Source organism: Oryx dammah, unplaced genomic scaffold (genome assembly GCF_014754425.2).
Source record: "Oryx dammah isolate SB20612 unplaced genomic scaffold, SCBI_Odam_1.1 HiC_scaffold_12, whole genome shotgun sequence".
Taxonomy (NCBI): domain Eukaryota; kingdom Metazoa; phylum Chordata; class Mammalia; order Artiodactyla; family Bovidae; genus Oryx; species Oryx dammah.
The window spans coordinates 71,318,904-71,336,537 of NW_024070196.1; the positions used below are offsets into that span (position 1 = coordinate 71,318,904).

The 17,634-nt window shown below is 63.0% G+C and overlaps 1 protein-coding gene across 3 annotated transcripts in view; it reads left to right on the plus strand.

The window, feature by feature from the left end:
- The window catches only part of KLHL22 (kelch like family member 22), a 16,559-nt gene extending 544 nt beyond the window's left edge, over window positions 1–16,015 (plus strand). The window contains exons 1-7 of one of the 3 annotated variants that reach the window (XM_040251247.1): window positions 409–735; window positions 2,213–2,478; window positions 7,421–7,586; window positions 7,819–8,537; window positions 10,187–10,379; window positions 13,179–13,412; window positions 13,767–15,338. In XM_040251247.1, coding sequence (XP_040107181.1) covers window positions 2,252–2,478; window positions 7,421–7,586; window positions 7,819–8,537; window positions 10,187–10,379; window positions 13,179–13,412; window positions 13,767–13,805 — 1,578 coding nt within the window. In that variant the 5' untranslated portion in view covers window positions 409–735; window positions 2,213–2,251 and the 3' untranslated portion in view covers window positions 13,806–15,338. Of the gene's footprint in view, window positions 1–408; window positions 736–2,212; window positions 2,479–7,420; window positions 7,587–7,818; window positions 8,538–10,186; window positions 10,380–13,178; window positions 13,413–13,766 lie in introns of those variants that run through there. The other 2 variants (XM_040251246.1, XM_040251245.1) reach the window with 2 other exon arrangements.
- Window positions 16,016–17,634: the final 1,619 nt, after the last annotated feature.

Sequence of the window (17,634 nt, forward strand, 5' to 3'; positions counted from 1 at the left end):
GACGTGGCGGGGGCGGCGGGCGGGACCCCCCGGGCGCGGCGGGCCCCGGGGGCGCCGACGAGCGGGCCCCGGGCGGGCCTGTCTCCCGCCCCGCGCGTCTTCCGGGGCCGCCTCCTGGCGCCTCGCTGGCTGCCCTGCAACAGGCGGCCGATCGCACGCCGTCCCCTCCGACGCGACCTTGGACCCCGGCCCGCCCGCCTCGGCCCGCACGCGCAGCGCGGCCCGAACCGGACAGCCCGGAGGCCATGCTGTCAGCGCGACGCCGCGGCCGGGAGGGCCGGCCGCCTCTCTGTCCCCCGCGGGCCCGGCGCCTTCTTCCCGGGCGCCTCCCTGCCCCGCGGCCGCGACGCCCCCGAGCGCTTCACCCGTCCACGCCGCGGGTCGCCCCCCTCCCGGGACCGGGACCCCCCTTTCCCTTTGTTGCAGACCTTGCCTCGTGCAGACGCTGACTGGGCCCCGCAGAGGACTGGGGTGCCTCCTCAGTAAAGGGCGTCGTCGGACGTTTCTTCGGAGATGTTCCGACCCTGTCATCCACGAGTTTACGGAAGTGCATGTTAGCGTCCTTGAGTTTGTACCTGCTTGGGGCGTGAAGCCTCCTTTCTCCTCCCTCGTAGCTCTGAACCTCACAGGACTGCACACAGGGCCTTGCTGGTGATGACTGGGATCGTTACGGGTTGAGGGTATACCGAGTCTAAGGCAGGGCTCGCTGAAGGTGCCAGAAAGTGAGCTCCCGAGGTAAAGGAACTTTATTTCAGAAAAACAGGCATGGGAAGGCAGTCCCCATGGATGTGCAGCGCTCCACTTCCCTAGTTTTTGAAATTTCATCAGTTACCAAAACAAAGTTCACTGTGAAATGCTGTTTTTTTAATCTGTTAAGTCAGCAAAGATTAAAAAGAAGCGCTCTTGGTGTCCTGCACACTGGTTGGAATCTGTTTCTCTCTCTTTGCCGGTGGGAGAATAAATTGGTACACCCTCTGTGGAAGGCATTTTGGCAGTATCTATCGAAAGGTCCACTACACAGTCGAATCAAGATAACCCAGCAGCTCTGTATCCAGTAAATGTTCCTCATTTAGCTGCCGCACACACTGCACATCTCTGATTTTCAGTGCAAAGCTGTTAGCAACAGCAAACAATTGGAGGAAACCCAAACATCTCTCTGAAAAGGATTGGTTAAATAAAATAGGATTACCCATACAATGGACTGTGGGAGGGATGTGAGGTAAAGGTGTAACATCTGCTTAAGGGGGGGAATTTAGTTTTACAGCCTTGCCTGCAAATGCATCCACGCTGCCTGGAAGGGAGAGAGGAAGTAGAATGCTCTCCTCTGAGAGAGGATCTGGTTGGGGATGTAAGTGGGAAGGAAATTTAAGTTTCATCATAGACTTTTTTTGTTTATAGTAGAATCTCTTTCTCACTTTTTCTTTCAGAGGTCCGGTAGGGGGTTGAAAAGCAGCACATTAGGGGAGGGGATGGTGGAGGAGCGTGGGGTGGGGAAGGCTGATGTTCGTGGCCTGTGGCGTGTGGCCCACTGGCTGGCGGTCCTGTGACCTGGAGGGTGCATAGCTTGGCCCCCCCAGCTTGGTGCAGGGCGGACTGGCTGCCCTTTGACTGAAGCAGCAAGCTGTCCCTAGTCACTTCTGGTTGGCTCCGCATTCAGGATCTTAGTTTCCCAACCCTCCTTGCCGTGGAAGCATGGAATTCTAATCTCGGGATCTCCTAGGAGGCCCCTGGTGTCTTTTTTTTTTTGCTTTTGCATCCGTTCCTGCGTTGGGAACCCAGTGTTCTTTCGCAATAGGAGTCAGAGCCCTTGAGAACTAGTCTGCGCTGGTCCTTGTTTCTCCTCTAGGGATTTTAGAATACCCTGAGGGACTGGTTGTCTTTAGTCCCCTTTCCTTGGCTGAGGGGCCTCACGCTGAGGTTCACCACACAGGGGGTCTACCGGCTGGGTTCCCGTGGATTGGTCCATCTCTAGAACCTTCTGTCTCATAGCGACGCTAAAGGAGATGAAATGGGAAGGAGGGTCTTAGTTGTAAAGGAACACGGGTCGGGAGGAAGGAGGCCCCACGTCTGGACTGTGGTGGGAGGGAAGAGGGGGCTAGAGGCTTGAACCTCCGGGGAAAGCACGGGTGAGAGCGAGGGAGGCCCCAGAGCAGTGCAGCCAGCCCTGCGCTGCCCCCCCCCCCCGGCTCACCACTCGCCCCTGTCTTGCCAGCTGACAGCCGAGGAGCTGAGGTCGGGAGCGGTGGCCAGGATGGCGGAAGAGCAGGAGCTCGCCCGGCTCTGCAAGTTGCCCACGCAGCCCTCCCACCCGCACTGCGTCAGCAACACCTACCGGAGCGCCCAGCACTCCCAGGCCCTGCTCCGGGGGCTGCTGGCTCTGCGGGACAGCGGCATCCTCTTTGACGTGGTCCTGGTGGTGGAGGGGAAGCAGCTCGAGGCCCACCGCATCCTGCTGGCTGCCTCCTGCGACTACTTCCGGTCAGTAGGCGCGCGTTCTCTGTTCTTGTTTTGTTTCAAAGGTAGTATCCTTGGCTCTGCTTATGATACTGTATTTTCCGGGATGAACTTTCCAGCAGTAAGTTACAGTATCTTGGTGTGGCACAGATTCTCTTTCTATTTTACTCTGGCTCCCGGTCATTTCATTTTAAAGAACGTTCAGGCCCGTGGAAATGTTGAGAAGAGTGTTACAAAGAGCTGGACGCCTGTTCCCACTGGGCCGCATTTGCCCTCGCTGCCTCTGTAACCACCACTGTTTTTTAAGACCTTACGAGGCTTTATGCCTTCATCTCAGCCCCATGCAGAGTTCTCGTAACACCGTCAGGAAGCCCACTCGCGCCCCGGCTCCTCTGGGAACTCCCGTGAGGCCCGTCGCGGGCGGTCAGCACTGCACACACGCCGTCCACACAGCCCCGTTCACACGCTTACCGGGCCGGCCGCCTCCCTCTCATCCCGCGGGCCTCAGCCCCCGACCCTCTCTGTGGGTGCTGTGACCCCCCGAGTTTCTCAGTCTCCTGTGCGAGGCTTGCCCAGCCCTGGGCACGTTGGGCAGAGCGGATGCCTCCGCTCCGACTTGACCCGGTGAGGGGCGGCCCCCCTGCTGCCACGGTGAACAGGGCTCTGGGCCGGAGACCCTTTGCTCCAGCTCCATTCCGTTGGGTCCTTTTCTCTTCAAGCCTCGGCCGTAGTTCTCGTCTTTTGATTTTAGAAGCTAATGAGCAAAATGTTTCTTTATGGTGTAAGCGCAGCCTGTTCTCCGGAAGGAGGGTATGGAGAAGGCGACCCAGTGGTGGCTGGCGCCTTGGGGCAGGCGTGTCCAGGGACGGCAGCGACCCTTCGGTTCATGGGCGTTCACTCTTCACAAGCTTTGAAATCCCGGGCAGCGGGCGGGGCAGGGGGGCCAGGAGCCCCCTCAGGGCGGCCTCAGAGCCCAGAAGGTCCAGCACTGGGGTCCCCCCGGCTCAGGGCCTCCTGGCCGCAGCCTCGAAAGCCCTCCACGTGGAGCTTCTCTCCCCACGTCGGCCGTCTGTCCCAGTCACGGCCCTCTCCTGCGAGCCGGGGGCGGGCGCTGCCTCTCCTACCTGCGGGAGGCCTCCTGGGTCTCCCGCGTCCTCCAGGAGCCATTCTCAGCCCTCGGCAGCTGGCCCTGGGCAGGCTTCTCCTGGGAGGCGTTCTCTTCTCCAGCCTGGTCACTGTGCAGGCTGACACCCTCTCCCCCTGGGACCAGGGAGAGCCCAGACTTCTCTCTGATAAACACGTGTGAAATGATGATTCCCAAGCTTCAGCGGGTTTTTTTCTTTATTATTCATTTCGCTGATTGACTCAGGTTGAAATGAATGACGCAGTGAGACTTGGGAAGGTCTCTGACGTGAGCGAGAGTGAAGCCAAGGCCTTTGGAGGCTGTGGGCCCGTAGCTGGGACGCAGGGGACGTCCTGTGGCGTGTCTGCCAGGCTCTCGGCAACGTGCAGCTTCGGCTGACAGCCCCCCTGGTCTGCTCTGTGGGTCAGCCAACACAGAGGCAGCTGAGTTATTCATGAATCAGAGTGTGAAACCCTCCGTGAGGCCCAGGCTCTTGGGGCAGCAGACCCCGGTCCCTGGGCCTTGCTTGCAGAGGGACAGCTGCTCCCTGTTAGGGAGCCTCTCTTCTGATGCAAGGCGCTTACCAGCCTGAGCCGGCGCGTGGGCCTCTCCAGACAGGCGAGGGGCACGGAGTCGTGGCCAGTGCCCATCCCCGCCGCCCAGTCGCTGTCCGGGTAGGAAAGCGTGGCGAGCACGGCTGTGCCCCTGCGCTCCCCCTGCGCTCCCCTAGCCTTCGGCCTGCACAGGGTGTCTCCTGCAAAGCCCGTTTCATACTTCTCAACCCCGAGCCTCCGATACTCGGAGCTGCTCTGGTTTGCTTGCTGGGTTCCCGTGTGTTGCTGAACCTCGGCCCTGCCCTCCGGGCGCCCCCAGAGCCGCTTTCTTGGTGGACAGCTGTCTAGTCTGTCTGGACAGCTGGTCTCTGAGATGAAGGGGAGACTTGGATTCTTCTGCTTTACCAGTTTGTTTTTTTTGTTTTTAAATCTAAAGTTTGTCACAAATTCATGCAAACTGTCCTGAACTGAGATGAGACTTCTTTAGTTTTATCAAACTTTTGGTTGAGAAACACTGAGGTGTTTGGATTCGAGGTGTTGATTTTAGACTCCCATGGAGGGTTGTGACATCAAACGTATGGCAGATAAGTGTTTTCTCCGCTGAAACGTTTTGGATTCCAAGACACACCTGGTCTCAAGGGTGTGGAGGAGGTGTCCTGGCTGGAGACACGCCCATCCCCTCAGGGCCAAGGCAGCCAGTGGCCCCCAGTGCTGTCTGGTTGGGGCCTCCCAGTGCCCTCTTTGAGGTCTGTGCTGCCTGTTGTCAGGCGTGTCCGACTCTTGGTGACCCCGTGGACAGCAGCACGCCAGGCCTCCTGTCCATCACCAACTCCCGGAGCTCGCTCAGACTCACGGGCATCGAGTCAGTGACGCCATGGTATTCCCCGTCGTCCCCTCGCCTCCTGCCTTCAACCTTCCCCGGCATCAGGGTCTTTTCCGATGAGTCACTTCTTCGAGTCGGGTGGACAGAGTCCTGGAGCTTCTGCGTCAGTCCTCGCAGTGGGTATTTAGGGCTGATCTGAGGATGGGCTGCTTGGACCTCTTTGCGTCCGCGGAGTCGCAAGCGTGCTGTGTCCTCCACTCACGTGGTCATTCCCCGCCTGCTGGACACTTGGTGCACATGTTTCTCTTTTTTTTTAATTGTGATTTCTGGAAAACCTGCAGCTTGACCTTTGTGGCCATTTTCGGCGTGCAGGTCAGCGTCGTTGCACGCACTCCGTGGCGCAGCCTCTGGAGCCGTTCCGTGCTGTAGGACGGAGCCTGTAGCCGAAAAACAGTTCCCACGGCCCTCCTCCCGGCCCGGGCAGCCGCCTTGTGTGGCCCCCTTGTGCTTCTGTCTCCGTGACTGCTCCGGGACCTCATATGAATGGAAGCAGGCGACGCTTGTCCTTCGAGGACTGGCTGCTTTGGCCGAACGGCGTGTCCCCGAGCTCCCCCGGGCTGTAACGGGCATCAGTTGTCCTCTGTGAGGCGAATAACGTCCTCCCGTTTGCTGCACTGCAGTTTGCCCATTTTGTCGACGGACACTGGTTGTTCCCCTCTCTTGTCTCTTGTGAGGAAAGCTGCTGTGAGCACGGGGCGCAGATGTCTCTTGGAGGCCCTGCTTTCAGTTCTGTGGAGTAGGTACTCAGACGCGGAGTTGCCGGGACATTCTGCAGTTCTGTGTGTTATGCCTTGAGGAACCCCAGACCTGTCTTGCACAGCAGCTGCACTCATTTCCATTCACACCAGCAATGCACAGAGGCGCCAGCTTCTTTAAGCTGACGAGATGGGAGTCTAAAAGGAAGTGGGTGAAGCAGCTGCACTCTCTGCAAGAGAACGTGAAAACCGCCGCTAAACCCGCGACCCAAGCCTCTGTCCATCCGGTCAGTCCGCTGCCAGGTTTCTCCCTCGCCCCCGGTGGCTGGAGCCAGCGTCCTCTCCCTCTGCTCTAGGGGTGTCCAGGGCAGGCCCCCCGCCCCCAGGTGGGGCTTCGTGACAGGCTGTGGCGGAGGCACCCAGGTGCGAGTGTGTGGGCCCTTGGACCCAGCAGCGGCTCTCCTGGAATTGGTCCCGGCATTCCCACCAGCTCCTGGGGCAGAACCGTCCATCGGGTGAAACGACGGGAGACGAGAAGGAACCCTGGGGGCCCCCAGTGTGCGTGGCTGCGTCCTTTGGCACCTTTGCTCAGGGGCAGCCCTGTGGGTGCTGATAATCCAGGCCGTTTCCAAGGTGCCCTGTGAAGGCAAAGCTGGGTGTGGATCCAGACATGGCCCCTGCCTCGGGATGGTGCCTCCCTGGGAGGGCAGCCGGAGGCCGGAGCCGAGGGCGGACGGAGCCTTTCACCCTTTCGTGTCCTCTCAGTCTTGTGAGCGTGCGTGTGTGTGTGCGTGTGTCGAAATGGAACACGGCCACTCTGGCGGCGTGCTGCTGACCCGTTTCAGCCCCAAGGCTTCCCTGACTGACCCCACAGCCGGGACGTTAAGAGGTGCCCGCCCTGTAGGGCTGGGGACGGGCTCCCGCTGACCCCTCGCCCCTGGGTCCTGTCTACCCTTGGACAGCCCCAGATCGGGTCTCCCCTCCAATCCCCAGGCCTGCCGGGGCCTCCTGCCCCCACCGCAGCCTCTCCACCCTGCCCCATGGAGCCTGGAACCTGGGGTCCCTCGGTCAGACCTGGGGTCACTTCCCCGACGGCACCTCCTTTGCCTGCTGTCCATCCAGACCCGACCCTGCCCAGCAGCCTGTGGCCCAGGCTCCCTGCCCCCCGGCGGCCGGCCCGCAAGGTCGCCCTGGGCCTGGGCCTGGGCGCCCGCCGCCTCCATGGCCTCCTCGGGCAGGGGCCCCTCGGGCTGGCCGCTCCTCCGTCAGACTCCCCGTCTCAGTCCGTGACGGCGACCCCACACCCAGCAGCACCCTGTCTTCTGTCTGTCCTCCAGCTTAGCTCCACGCTCGGGGGTCTTGCCACTTCGCTTCACTGTGGAGTTGGCCCCGTGACCGGTTCCTGGTGCTGAGCAGCTGCAGGGGCAGGGATGCTGAGCGGAGGACGTTTACTGTTTGTTTCCCGTTCACCCTCTCCCGCTGAGCCCCGGGAATCACACGGGCGGACGCAGCAGAAAGCCCGCTGGCCCCGCGCCCGGGGGCGCACGTGCAGGTCCTGGGCCGTGTGAGATGGAGTTTCCAGAACAGCCCCAAGCTTGGTCAGGAGCTGTGGGCGCCTCCGTGGGACGGCTCAGGGTCCGAGCCAGCCTCGGGCTGCCCCTCTGGCGGCCCCGTGGGCGTCACCCAGCCGTGGCCTGTCTTCCCCGTGCAGGGGCATGTTCGCTGGGGGGCTGAAGGAGATGGAGCAGGAGGAGGTCCTGATCCACGGCGTGTCCTACAACGCCATGTGCCAGATCCTGCACTTCATCTACACGGCCGAGCTGGAGCTCAGCCTGAGCAACGTCCAGGAGACGCTGGTCGCTGCCTGCCAGCTTCAGGTGAGGCCCCGGCCTGAGTGGGGAGCCCGCCCTTCAGCCCCGCTGCCCAGCTCCGCTTTGCGCTTAACTCGCTGGGCTTCTGTCTTGCCGGGTGTGACGCTCCAAGTGCGCGGCCCACCGGCTCCCGTGTGTGGGTGTTGCCGGTGGCCGTTGGTGGCTCGCCCCCGCGTGCTGGCCCTCCGAGGGGCCGCAGGGACACCGGCCTGGGCTCGACGGCCCGCTCTGCCCACAGATCCCGGAGATCATTCACTTCTGCTGCGACTTCCTCACGCCCTGGGTGGACGAGGACAACATCCTCGACGTCTACCGGCTGGCCGAGCTCTTCGACCTGAGCCGCCTGACCGAGCAGCTAGACGCCTACATCCTCAAGAACTTCGTGGCCTTCTCGCGGACTGACAAGTACCGCCAGCTGCCCCTGGAGAAGGTCTACGCCCTCCTGAGCAGCAACCGCCTGGAGGTGTCCTGCGAGACGGAGGTGTACGAGGGCGCCCTGCGCTACCACTACCCGCTGGAGCAGGTACAGGCCGACCAGCTCCCGCTGCACGAGCCGCCCAAGCTCCTGGAGACCGTGCGCTTCCCCCTCATGGAGGCCGAGGTCCTGCAGCGGCTGCACGACAAGCTGGAGCCCAGCCCGCTGAGGGACACCGTGGCCGAAGCCCTCACGTACCACCGGAACGAGAGCCTGCAGCCCAGCCTGCAGGGCCCGCAGACCGAGCTGCGCTCGGACTTCCAGTGCGTCGTGGGCTTCGGGGGCATCCACTCCACGCCGTCCACCGTCCTCAGCGACCAGGCCAAGTACCTGAACCCGCTGCTGGGTCAGTGGAAGCACTTCGCCGCGCCCCTGGCACCCCGCATGTCCAACCAGGGCGTCGCGGTGCTCAACAACTTCGTGTTCCTGATCGGAGGGGACAACAACGTGCAGGGCTTCCGAGCGGAGTCCCGCTGCTGGAGGTAGGGGCCCCGGCTGGGGGCTGCCCGCTGCCCGCGGCGTCGGCTCCTCCCACTCTTGCCTCCTCTCCTGGGGAACCCACGCCCCCCGAGGCATCCCCGCCGTCTGGTGGGTGCAGGGCTGCAGGGACTGCCATGGCAGGAGGGGGGGGGGTCCGGGCCTGGGGGCACAGCCACCCTGGCAGCCTCTGCCCTCGCAGCCCGGCCCAGCTTCCCTCTCCTGTGCCCTCAGCTCCGCTCTCCTAGCTGCACAGCCTGCTTGGAAGGTGGCCGCCTGTCAGCCCGCTCCCCGAGTACACAGTCCTCAGCCCGGGGGCAGGGCAGGCCCGTAAGCCCCACCGCACCTCAGGCCTAATCCCTGCACCCCCAGCTCTGCTGTCAGCTGTGTGCCGGGCACGAGGTCCGGAGCAGGCTGTGCTTTCTGTCTGTGAGGCTGGGATCTTCTGAGCCTGTTCCTTTGGGCCAGAGCAGCAGAAGTGGGGCAGGCCCCCCAGCCTCTGCTCCTGGAGGCTTCCAGGCTGGTTTCCGCATCTGGGGCCTCTGGGAAGCTTCCCCCCCACCCGCACAAGCGGACAGGCAGCACAGCAAACACAGGTTGCTGGCTGCCTCAGGCAGCTGTGAGCTGGTGCCAACCTTGCTCAGGGGCGGGTCTGGCCAGCCACACCCCGCGGACGGACCCTGGGCCGGGAGGGGACAGCCACAGCAGCCCTCGGCCTCGCCTGCTGTTGCTGCCCCAGGACGCAGGGGAGATCCAGAGCTTGGCACACTCGATGGTTAGATGGGAAGTGTCTACTCAGTTCAGAAAGGAGGAAACCAGGCCCTCATAACCTCGACCCCCGCCCCCTGGCTGGGCCTCCACCTGGCAAGGCCGGTTCTCAACCGCAGCTCAGTTCTCAAAGGCGGCCACCAGGGACCCTCCTCGGCCCCGCCCTCCTCCCCGGGAACAGGCTGACAGGGGCTCGCTCCCTTTGGCCTGTTTCCTGACTTGCAGTGGAAGGAGGCCCTGGGTGCCAGCACCAAGGGCCGTGATGTCCACCCAGTGAGTGACCGGCTCCACCACTGACAGCCTCACTTGGCCTGGTCTCTCCTGAGCAGACCGAGTGTGATCTGCCCCAAGCCAGGTTCCCCGGGCGCAGGACCACAGACATGGGCCACAGTGCTTTAAGGGGCTCGTCACACGTGTCGACCCCGCGGTCCCTCGTGGTGGCTTCTCTTGGCAGGCAGCATCACCCCGCTGGGCGCGGAGCCGAGTGAACAAAGCTGAGGCCCAGATTTGCTCACGCCCGGCTCTGTGTGGTCTTCCTGGCTGGCAGGGAGGGGCCGTGGCGAGAAGAAGCAACTGCCGAGTGCGTTTCACTTGTGTTTGGGGCAAAGGCTGAAAATGGGGTGTCTGGCTGGAGGCTGTTGTGCCCAGGCGTCCAGTCAAGAGACCATAATTGGGGGCCTCCGTGAGCACAGAGCCGTGGGGGCCTTGGAGTGAGACTGTGAGATGGAGGTGCTATGTAGGAACAGCCATCGGGCAGCGCGGGGTGGTCAGCGGAGGGTCTGGAAGCCGCTGTGAGTCACGCCAGGAGGATCCTGGCCCTGCCCTCCAGGCTGTGGGGGCGTGCTGGGGGAGGGGCCTGCTGACGCACTGTCCCCTGTCTCACGAGGTACGACCCGAGGCACAACCGCTGGTTCCAGATCCAGCCGCTGCAGCAGGAACATGCGGACCTGTGCGTGTGCGTTGTGGGCGGCTACATTTACGCGGTGGCGGGCCGCGACTACCACAATGATCTGACCGCGGTGGAGCGCTACGACCCGGCCACCAACTCCTGGGCCTACGTGGCGCCGCTCGAGAGGGAGGTAAGGAAACCCCCGAGGGACCCCTCCCAGGTTCACGCAGTGGAGGCCGGGCCAGGCCCAGGACCAGAGCCCTCTTGCCTCCATGAGCTGTGCCCTGAGCTTGGGTGGGGGGCTCCCAGCGGCATTGGGAGAGGCCCCTTCCCGAGTTCCATCCCCTTCTGGGTCTCCTCACCTTGGACCCCGGCAGCTGCTGTAACCCTGCAGTTCAGTGTGGACGGAAGCCTTCCCCTTGCCTGCCCCCTGGCTCCACTGAGGTGAGCCGGGCCATGTCCAGAGGGGGACAGGAGGGACGGGAGAGGCAGGACCCCACAGCCTCAGACCCCCAGAGGGCAGGCCCTTCACGAAGCCAGAAGCGTTTCAGAAGTGCCGTTTTTCCTGTCTGTTTCTGTAAATCCTGTGTCCCTCACAGTACAGCTTAAACGTGTTAACCTGTTCATCTTGCAGAGGTGATGCTTGAAGAGGGTGGCTCTCTGAGCTTAAGGACTTGGGGTGCTGAGACCCTGGCCCCCAAACCAGACACAGAACCTCAGGGCAAGAGGGGTCCTTGCTGGTCTGTGCTGCACCCTGGGTTGCAGCATCTGTGAGCACCTCTGGGCACTGGGCAGAGCAGAGGAAGGATGGCTGTGTCCTGCCCGAGGCCTTGGCCAGATGGGCATTCTGCTTCCCTGACCCTTCTTGTTCCCCTCCCCTCCCCTCCCTCCTTCCCCTCCGCTCTCCCTTTCTCCCTCCCGACCCCTCTTTACTGCGCCCCCCCCTTCCCCAGCCCCCCGCTCCTCGGCCACTTTGGGGAGGAAGCCCTTCTGGAGAGCGTTCCCTGCCTGTTCAGGAGAAGGGGGCATATTGTGCTGGGGAGAGACGGGGTCCTTGAGACGCAGCGGGCGCTGGCGGACCCCACCTCCCGCGGAGGTGGGGGGGCTCCAGGGGCTCTTTGTCTGGACGGGAGGCTGCGCTTCTCAGCCTGGCCACGGAGGGGCAGCCTCGGCCTTCCGCCGGCGCTTCTCCCCGGCGGCCAGGCTCCTCACTCTGGTCTGTCCCTTCAGCAGCCCCGGGGACCCAGTGGCGGCAGTGGCTGAGCCCAGCGGGAGAGAGCGCTCTCGGTCACCGCACAGACCCGGAAAGGGACTCGGGGCCGAGCCCAGCGGTGGTGCTCGGTGCTCGAGGAGGGCCTCGCTGGACTGTTCGTGGGGGCGGGAGGTGTCAGTGAGACCATGGAAAGATGGCAGCCATTGGGAGAAACAGAACCTTCCAGGCTGGGAGGAGGGGGCGGAGCAAGGGGGGTGCCTGTGTAGAGAGGGGGCAGGCTCCGGGCCGTGGGTGGCCCAGGCGTGGGCTGCGGGAAGGGCATGGCAGGCGTGAGCTGCCGGGCACAGCCGGCTGGCAGCCAGGCTTTGGGAGGTCAGACCGGAGATGGAGATGGGTGACTGCAGGGCCGTGCTGGCCGGGGGCTAGCTCTGATCGGCTTGGGGGCAGTGCTAGGCCAGGGGGCCCGCGGGTCTGCAGACATGGGCGTGCAGCCCCTACAGGGGCCTTCAGGACTCGCGCAGGCCGGGCCCACAGTCCCGCCTGTCTCCTCCTGCTCAGCACTACCTGCAGCTCTGGGTGTGTGTGTAAAACCTGGAAAACTCAAAAGGTTGAGACAAGATGACCACCCAGCAAGGGATCTGGGGACCTTGATCCGAGTGAGAATGAGAAGACCGCGTGTCGAGTCCTGTGGCGTGCCAGCTGAGGCTGTGCTGAGAGGGGGATTTGTAGCACTGAGAGCGTTCATTAGGGGAGGAAAAAAATCTGAAATGAGTAATCTAAACTCATCCCTCAAGAATCTAGAAAAATAAGAGCAGAGTGAGCCCAAAGCAAGCAGAGGAAGCGAAAGAATAAACACCAGAGCAGAAATCAACAGAGCGGAAGGAAGACTGTTAGAGAAAAATCAGTGAGACAGCTGGGTCTGCACAGGATCAATGAGAGGGACAGACCTCTAGGAAGCTCGAGGAAGGGAGCAAAAACAGCTTAGCTGAAAGTGTCAAGAACGGTGGCGGGAGGGGGCTGCATTACTAATGCCCTGTCAGAAGGCGGTGAAACACACCAGTCCCTCAAAAACAACCTGCTAGGACACCCAGAAAACTAAGCAGATGATTTGAATGGCCCTGTACCTGTTGCGGAAGTGACGTCCAGGCCCAGATAGTTTAACTGGAGAATTTACCGAACTTTTAAAGAAAATACCGATTCTTTTTTTCCAGAAAGTGGAAGAGGGAGAATACTTCTCATTTCACCTTAGGAAGTTATTATTAAATTGAGAGGGAGAATACTTCTCATTTCACCTTAGGAAATTATTAAATTGATACCAAAACCATACAAGACAGCAGCCTCTCCCTCCTCAAAAGAGAGCAAGTGACTACATATTAGCAAGTTCCCCTCTCCCTCCAAAAGAAATTCATGACCAAATAGTCGATTACAAAGACCGGTTCCATACTCGAAGTTTAACCAGAGTGATTCACCATATTTAAAATCGCAGGATCATATCGGAGCAGAAAAAGGAGCTGCTAACAGGCCTGGCGGGTTGGCGGGCGTGGGGGTCAGGAGGCCTCTGTGAAGATGGGGCTGTGATGGTTTCCTCTGTCTGCCTGGGGGGGGTGGTGCGGAAAGCAGGGTTGCGGCTCCCCTCGGGGAAGCGCAGCATCGCCTCTGGGCCCTGGACTCCTCTTCCGTGGGGAAGGTGGGGGGCGGGACGGGGCGTCCAGGCAGGATGCGGGGCCGGGCCTCCTGGCGCACACGCACACGCACACGCGGGTGCTCCGGCCGCAGGTGTACGCCCACGCGGGCGCCGCGCTGGACGGGAGGCTGTACGTCACCTGCGGCCGCCGCGGGGAGGCCTACCTGAAGGAGACCCACTGCTACGAGCCGGGCAGCGACACCTGGCACGCGCTGGCCGACGGCCCGGTGCGGCGGGCCTGGCACGGCATGGCCACGCTCCTGGACAAGCTGTACGTGATCGGGGGCAGCAACAACGACGCGGGCTACCGCAGAGACGTGCACCAGGTGAGCGGGGCCGCGTCCCGCGGGTGTTAGTGAGGAGCCGCTACGGCAGCAGGCGGGCTGCGGGGGAGACACGGGACGCGTTCCTGGTTGCTAGGCTGCGTTTCCTAGAGCGGCTTCAGCTTCGCAGCCAAGCCGAACCGAGCAGTGAGGCTTCCCGCCGTCCCCGCGCCCACCGCCTCCCCGCGCTTGGCACCGCCGCCTCAGGGTGGCGTCTGGCCTGGGGTCACTCCTGGGGGTGCACACTCGGGGTTGAGACAAATGGCACGTGTCCCCCACTAGGGTGTCACAGAAGTGTCACCCGTCTCCACTATTCTTAGAAGCTTTAATGATAAAGTTAGTATAACCACATTGCAGAACTCTGGGAAAATGGAGAAAGGGGACAAGAATTCCTGAAATCTGGCCCCCCAGCCTGGAGTGTTAGCCCTCCTGAACGTCCACCCACCTGTCCCGGCTCCTGGCGCCCGTGGGTGTGTCCTCTTGTTTGAGGGCCGCCCCACGCCACTCAGTGGCTGTGCAGAGTTCATCAGACCGCTGACGTTGGGGCTGGTCAAGTTGTGGCCGTTTCAGGTAACATTTGAAGCAGCGTTTGCTCCGTGGAGCTCTTTGGGTACCTTGGGTCGTCTCCTGAGGCGAGAGCCGTGGTCCTCGAAACGTGGCTCCTGGGCCAGCAGCACCCACATCAGGAGGGAGCTCACCAGGAACGCAGATTCCCTGGCCCTCAGCCCACCTAGCTGGATGTTCCCAGTGGGACCTCCAGCACTGAGAGCCACTAGGCTCCAGCATTGCCTTTCCTGTTGCAGCTGGGACAGACCGCCACAGATGCGGCGGCATGAGCCCGCAGGAGCGTGTGGTGACAGCCTGCGGCTCACTTGACAGTCCAGGGGTGTCTCCTCGGCGGGGCCCAGGGAGGTCGGCGTCTTTTCACCCGGGGTGTCAGCAGAGCTCAGCCCCTGCGGCAGGGCCAGGTCCTGCTCCTCGCCGCTGTGAGCTGAAGCCCTTACTGGCTTCTGGAAGCCTCTGGGCCGGCCGCTCGGGCCCTTCTCTTCCAAGCCGGCAGCTCCCCTCCCATCGTGGGCCTCCACACATCCCCTGCTGCTTCCAAGGGCTGTGCAGTTAGGGGTCCCCGGAGATCCAGGGTCGCCCGTCTGCCCGTGTCCACACCCCTGCGCTTACTGCCCGCAGAGGCTGGCTCAGCCCCCGGCGGCCAGGCCTCCTCGCAGCGGGAGAGGCAGGGCTGGCATCCACGTGGCTCTGTGCAGCTGTGCACGTTCCCGCCCTGAGTGGTCAGATGGGCGCCTGGCCGGCGCCTTTTCTTCCCCAGTGCCCACTCGTTAACAGCTGACGATTCGTCCCTGAGGTTCTGTTTTGCAATTCTTGGATTACTAGTAGGTTGAACATTTCCCCTGGTTCCCACGTTTACTATTTGGCGTAGCTTTGAAGGCAAGATGATTTTTTTTCTCTTTTTTGGCCACACTTCCCGTCTTGTGGGATCTTACTTCCCTGACCAGGGATTGAACCTGGGGCCCCAGGAGGGAAAGTGCGAGTCCTCACCACTGGACCGCTGGGTACTTCCCAAGGGAATGTTGACAGTCATCACGACTCAGCAAGCCTTCATTTTATCTGCATCTTGCCCGGTGCTCCGTGCGCTTGGCTTCTGAGTTTCGGCTTCAGCGGTGGAGGGGAGTGAGCCAGCACCCCCAGGCCAAAGGGGAGACAGCCACAGGCCTGGGGCCACCGGCCGGCTGAGGGGCTGGGGAGGTGGCGCAGGGCGGCGGCCGGTCGGAGCCCTCCCTTGGGGCCCCCAGCTCCTGAGAGCCCGCACCTTCCCCCGCAGGTGGCCTGCTACAGCTGCAGATCCGGGCAGTGGTCCTCCGTCTGCCCGCTCCCGGCCGGGCACGGGGAACCGGGCATCGCTGTGCTCGACAGCAGGATCTATGTGCTGGGCGGCCGCTCACACAACCGAGGCAGCCGCACGGGCTACGTGCACATCTACGACGCGGGCAAGGACAGCTGGGAGGAGGGGCCGCAGCTGGACAACTCCATCTCGGGCCTGGCCGCCTGTGTGCTCACCCTGCCGCGGTCCCTGCTGCTCGAGCCGCCCCGGGGGACCCCTGACCGCAGCCCGGCCGACCCGGACTTCGCCTCCGAGGTGATGAGTGTGTCTGACTGGGAGGAGTTCGACAACTCCAGCGAGGACTAGGGTCCCAGGGGCGGGGGAGTGGGAGATCCCAGGCGTCCCCCACCCTGCCCGTCGGCAGGTAGGCAGGTGTTTTGGGGGCTCGAAGACCTGTGGCAGGAACCCTCTGGGAAGGGCCCGGTCTCCATAGAGCCCCCAGGCCTCTCAGCAGGCATGGCTGGGCGCTGGCACCACCCGCCGCCCTAGTCACTGTTGGGCTGAGAGGGCGCCTTCTCCCAAGGGGGTTGGGGACGGGCCCCCGCGAGGGAGCCGGGCTGAGTCCACTGCCAGCCCAGCAGCTCCTGAGACGGAAGTGGGAGCAGAGAGCCAGCCAGGGGCCTGAGGCTGGTTGTGATAACAGCGTCTTGCAGCTGGGCCTTCCCGCCCCCGTGTTGTTGATAAATGAAATAAAGCACCTTCTGCGAGGCGCATTGCTCTCCTTTGGCCTGGGCCTCGCTTCCACTCAGCTCCGGGGGCTGAGTGGCTTCTGGGGGGGAGCCCAACCCCGGCTGGAGGGTGTCACCAAGACCCCTGTCCCTGTCTGCTGACCCCGGCTGGAGCATCTCTCCTGCTGCAGACCTCTCCTGTGAACCAAGGTTCCGGTGGCCGTCTTGGCGCTGAGGGAAGCTCAGCACCTAGGGAGGGAGGGCGTGAGAGCCTCAGGGGGCGCCTGTCTCCTGCATCTGAGCACGTCCTGCGGAGGAAGTAAGCTTCAAGGGCCCTCCTGAGTGGGTGGGACCCGCAGGCGCGGGTTCCATCGCCATTTTCTGCACCAGAACATCGTCCGCTCCTGTGGGGTCCTCTTAGCCACCCCTGCAGACCCCCACCGCTCTGGGTCTTTGCCTTTGTTCCCACGCCTCACCCCACATGACACCACGCGCTTAACACTTCAGGCCAGGCAGCGAGCCCAGCCTTGACCCTGGTGGTCCTTTCCCATGGGACAGGACGGCCCCTTGTCCAGGATCATCCTCCGAATCCCAAGGGTGAAGTGCGGGACCATGAGCTCGGGGTGGGGGCCCCTGTTTCTGTGTCTGCCACCACCCTGCAGACCTCGGAGGTTTCTGTAAAGGAGAAGGGCTAAGACGTCCGTCCCGCCCCAGAATGTCCGGGCCTGCCGCAGCTGTCTCCCCAGCCAGGCACCAAGGCCTGGCTGCGAGAGGCCTCTGGTCTGCAGTGGATGGAGGGGGGTCTGTGAGGCCCCCAGGGCATGGGGCGGGGTAGACGGGAGGCGTGGAAGGGTTCCTAAGACCCGGGCCGTAGCTGGGCCCTGCCGCGGACCAGTGCGGCGTTGGCCCACAGCCAGCAGCCCGCCCCCTCCTCCCTGAGCCCAGGCAGCCCTTGCCAGCTGGGCAGGCTCTCCGGCTGCACTCGAGCCTCCAGGCCACCCTCTCCCTCCAAAGCTGGCCTCCTCCGGGAGCCATCCCCGCCAGGCCCACGCTCTGGGCCTCCACTGCTGGCCTCTGTGCTGGCCAGTCGCATGGGCGCGCCCTCGTTTTGGTATCCACCTGGCAGAGGCCAGGCAGACGGACGGCCCCCCACTCCGCCTGTACCCAGGCTCCCGGCGGGGGCGTGGGTGGGGCCGGGAAACTCGCCATCAGGCACGAGGTGGGCCTGAGACGAGGCTGGGGATGGTCCTGTCCTGCGGGCAGCAGACACAGGTGGCACACGGCCAGGGCCGGGCAGAGAGTTGCATTCAGACAGTCCTGGGGTGCCTGTCACAGAGCTGGGGCCCGAAGGAGCTCTGGGGCCGGAAGGGGCGGGAAGGTGATAGAGTTTGAGGTTCCTGTCCGTGAACCCAGTCCAGCTGGGCGACGCCTCTAGAGCCAGGAGCAGGGCGGACAGAGCAGCCGCACGGACCTCTGCTGGCCACCCTAAAGGGCAGCCAACGGGGGTTCCATGGGAGGGGCCGGGGCCCTGGGAGATCGGGCCGTGCCCTGCAGGGCTGCCCGGAAGTGGTTGGCCTGTTGACTTGCCCCAGAGAAGTGTTTGCGTTCATGACCACAGGAGTTCAACTTCCCCGCCACCCTGCCCGAGGCCGCCCCCATC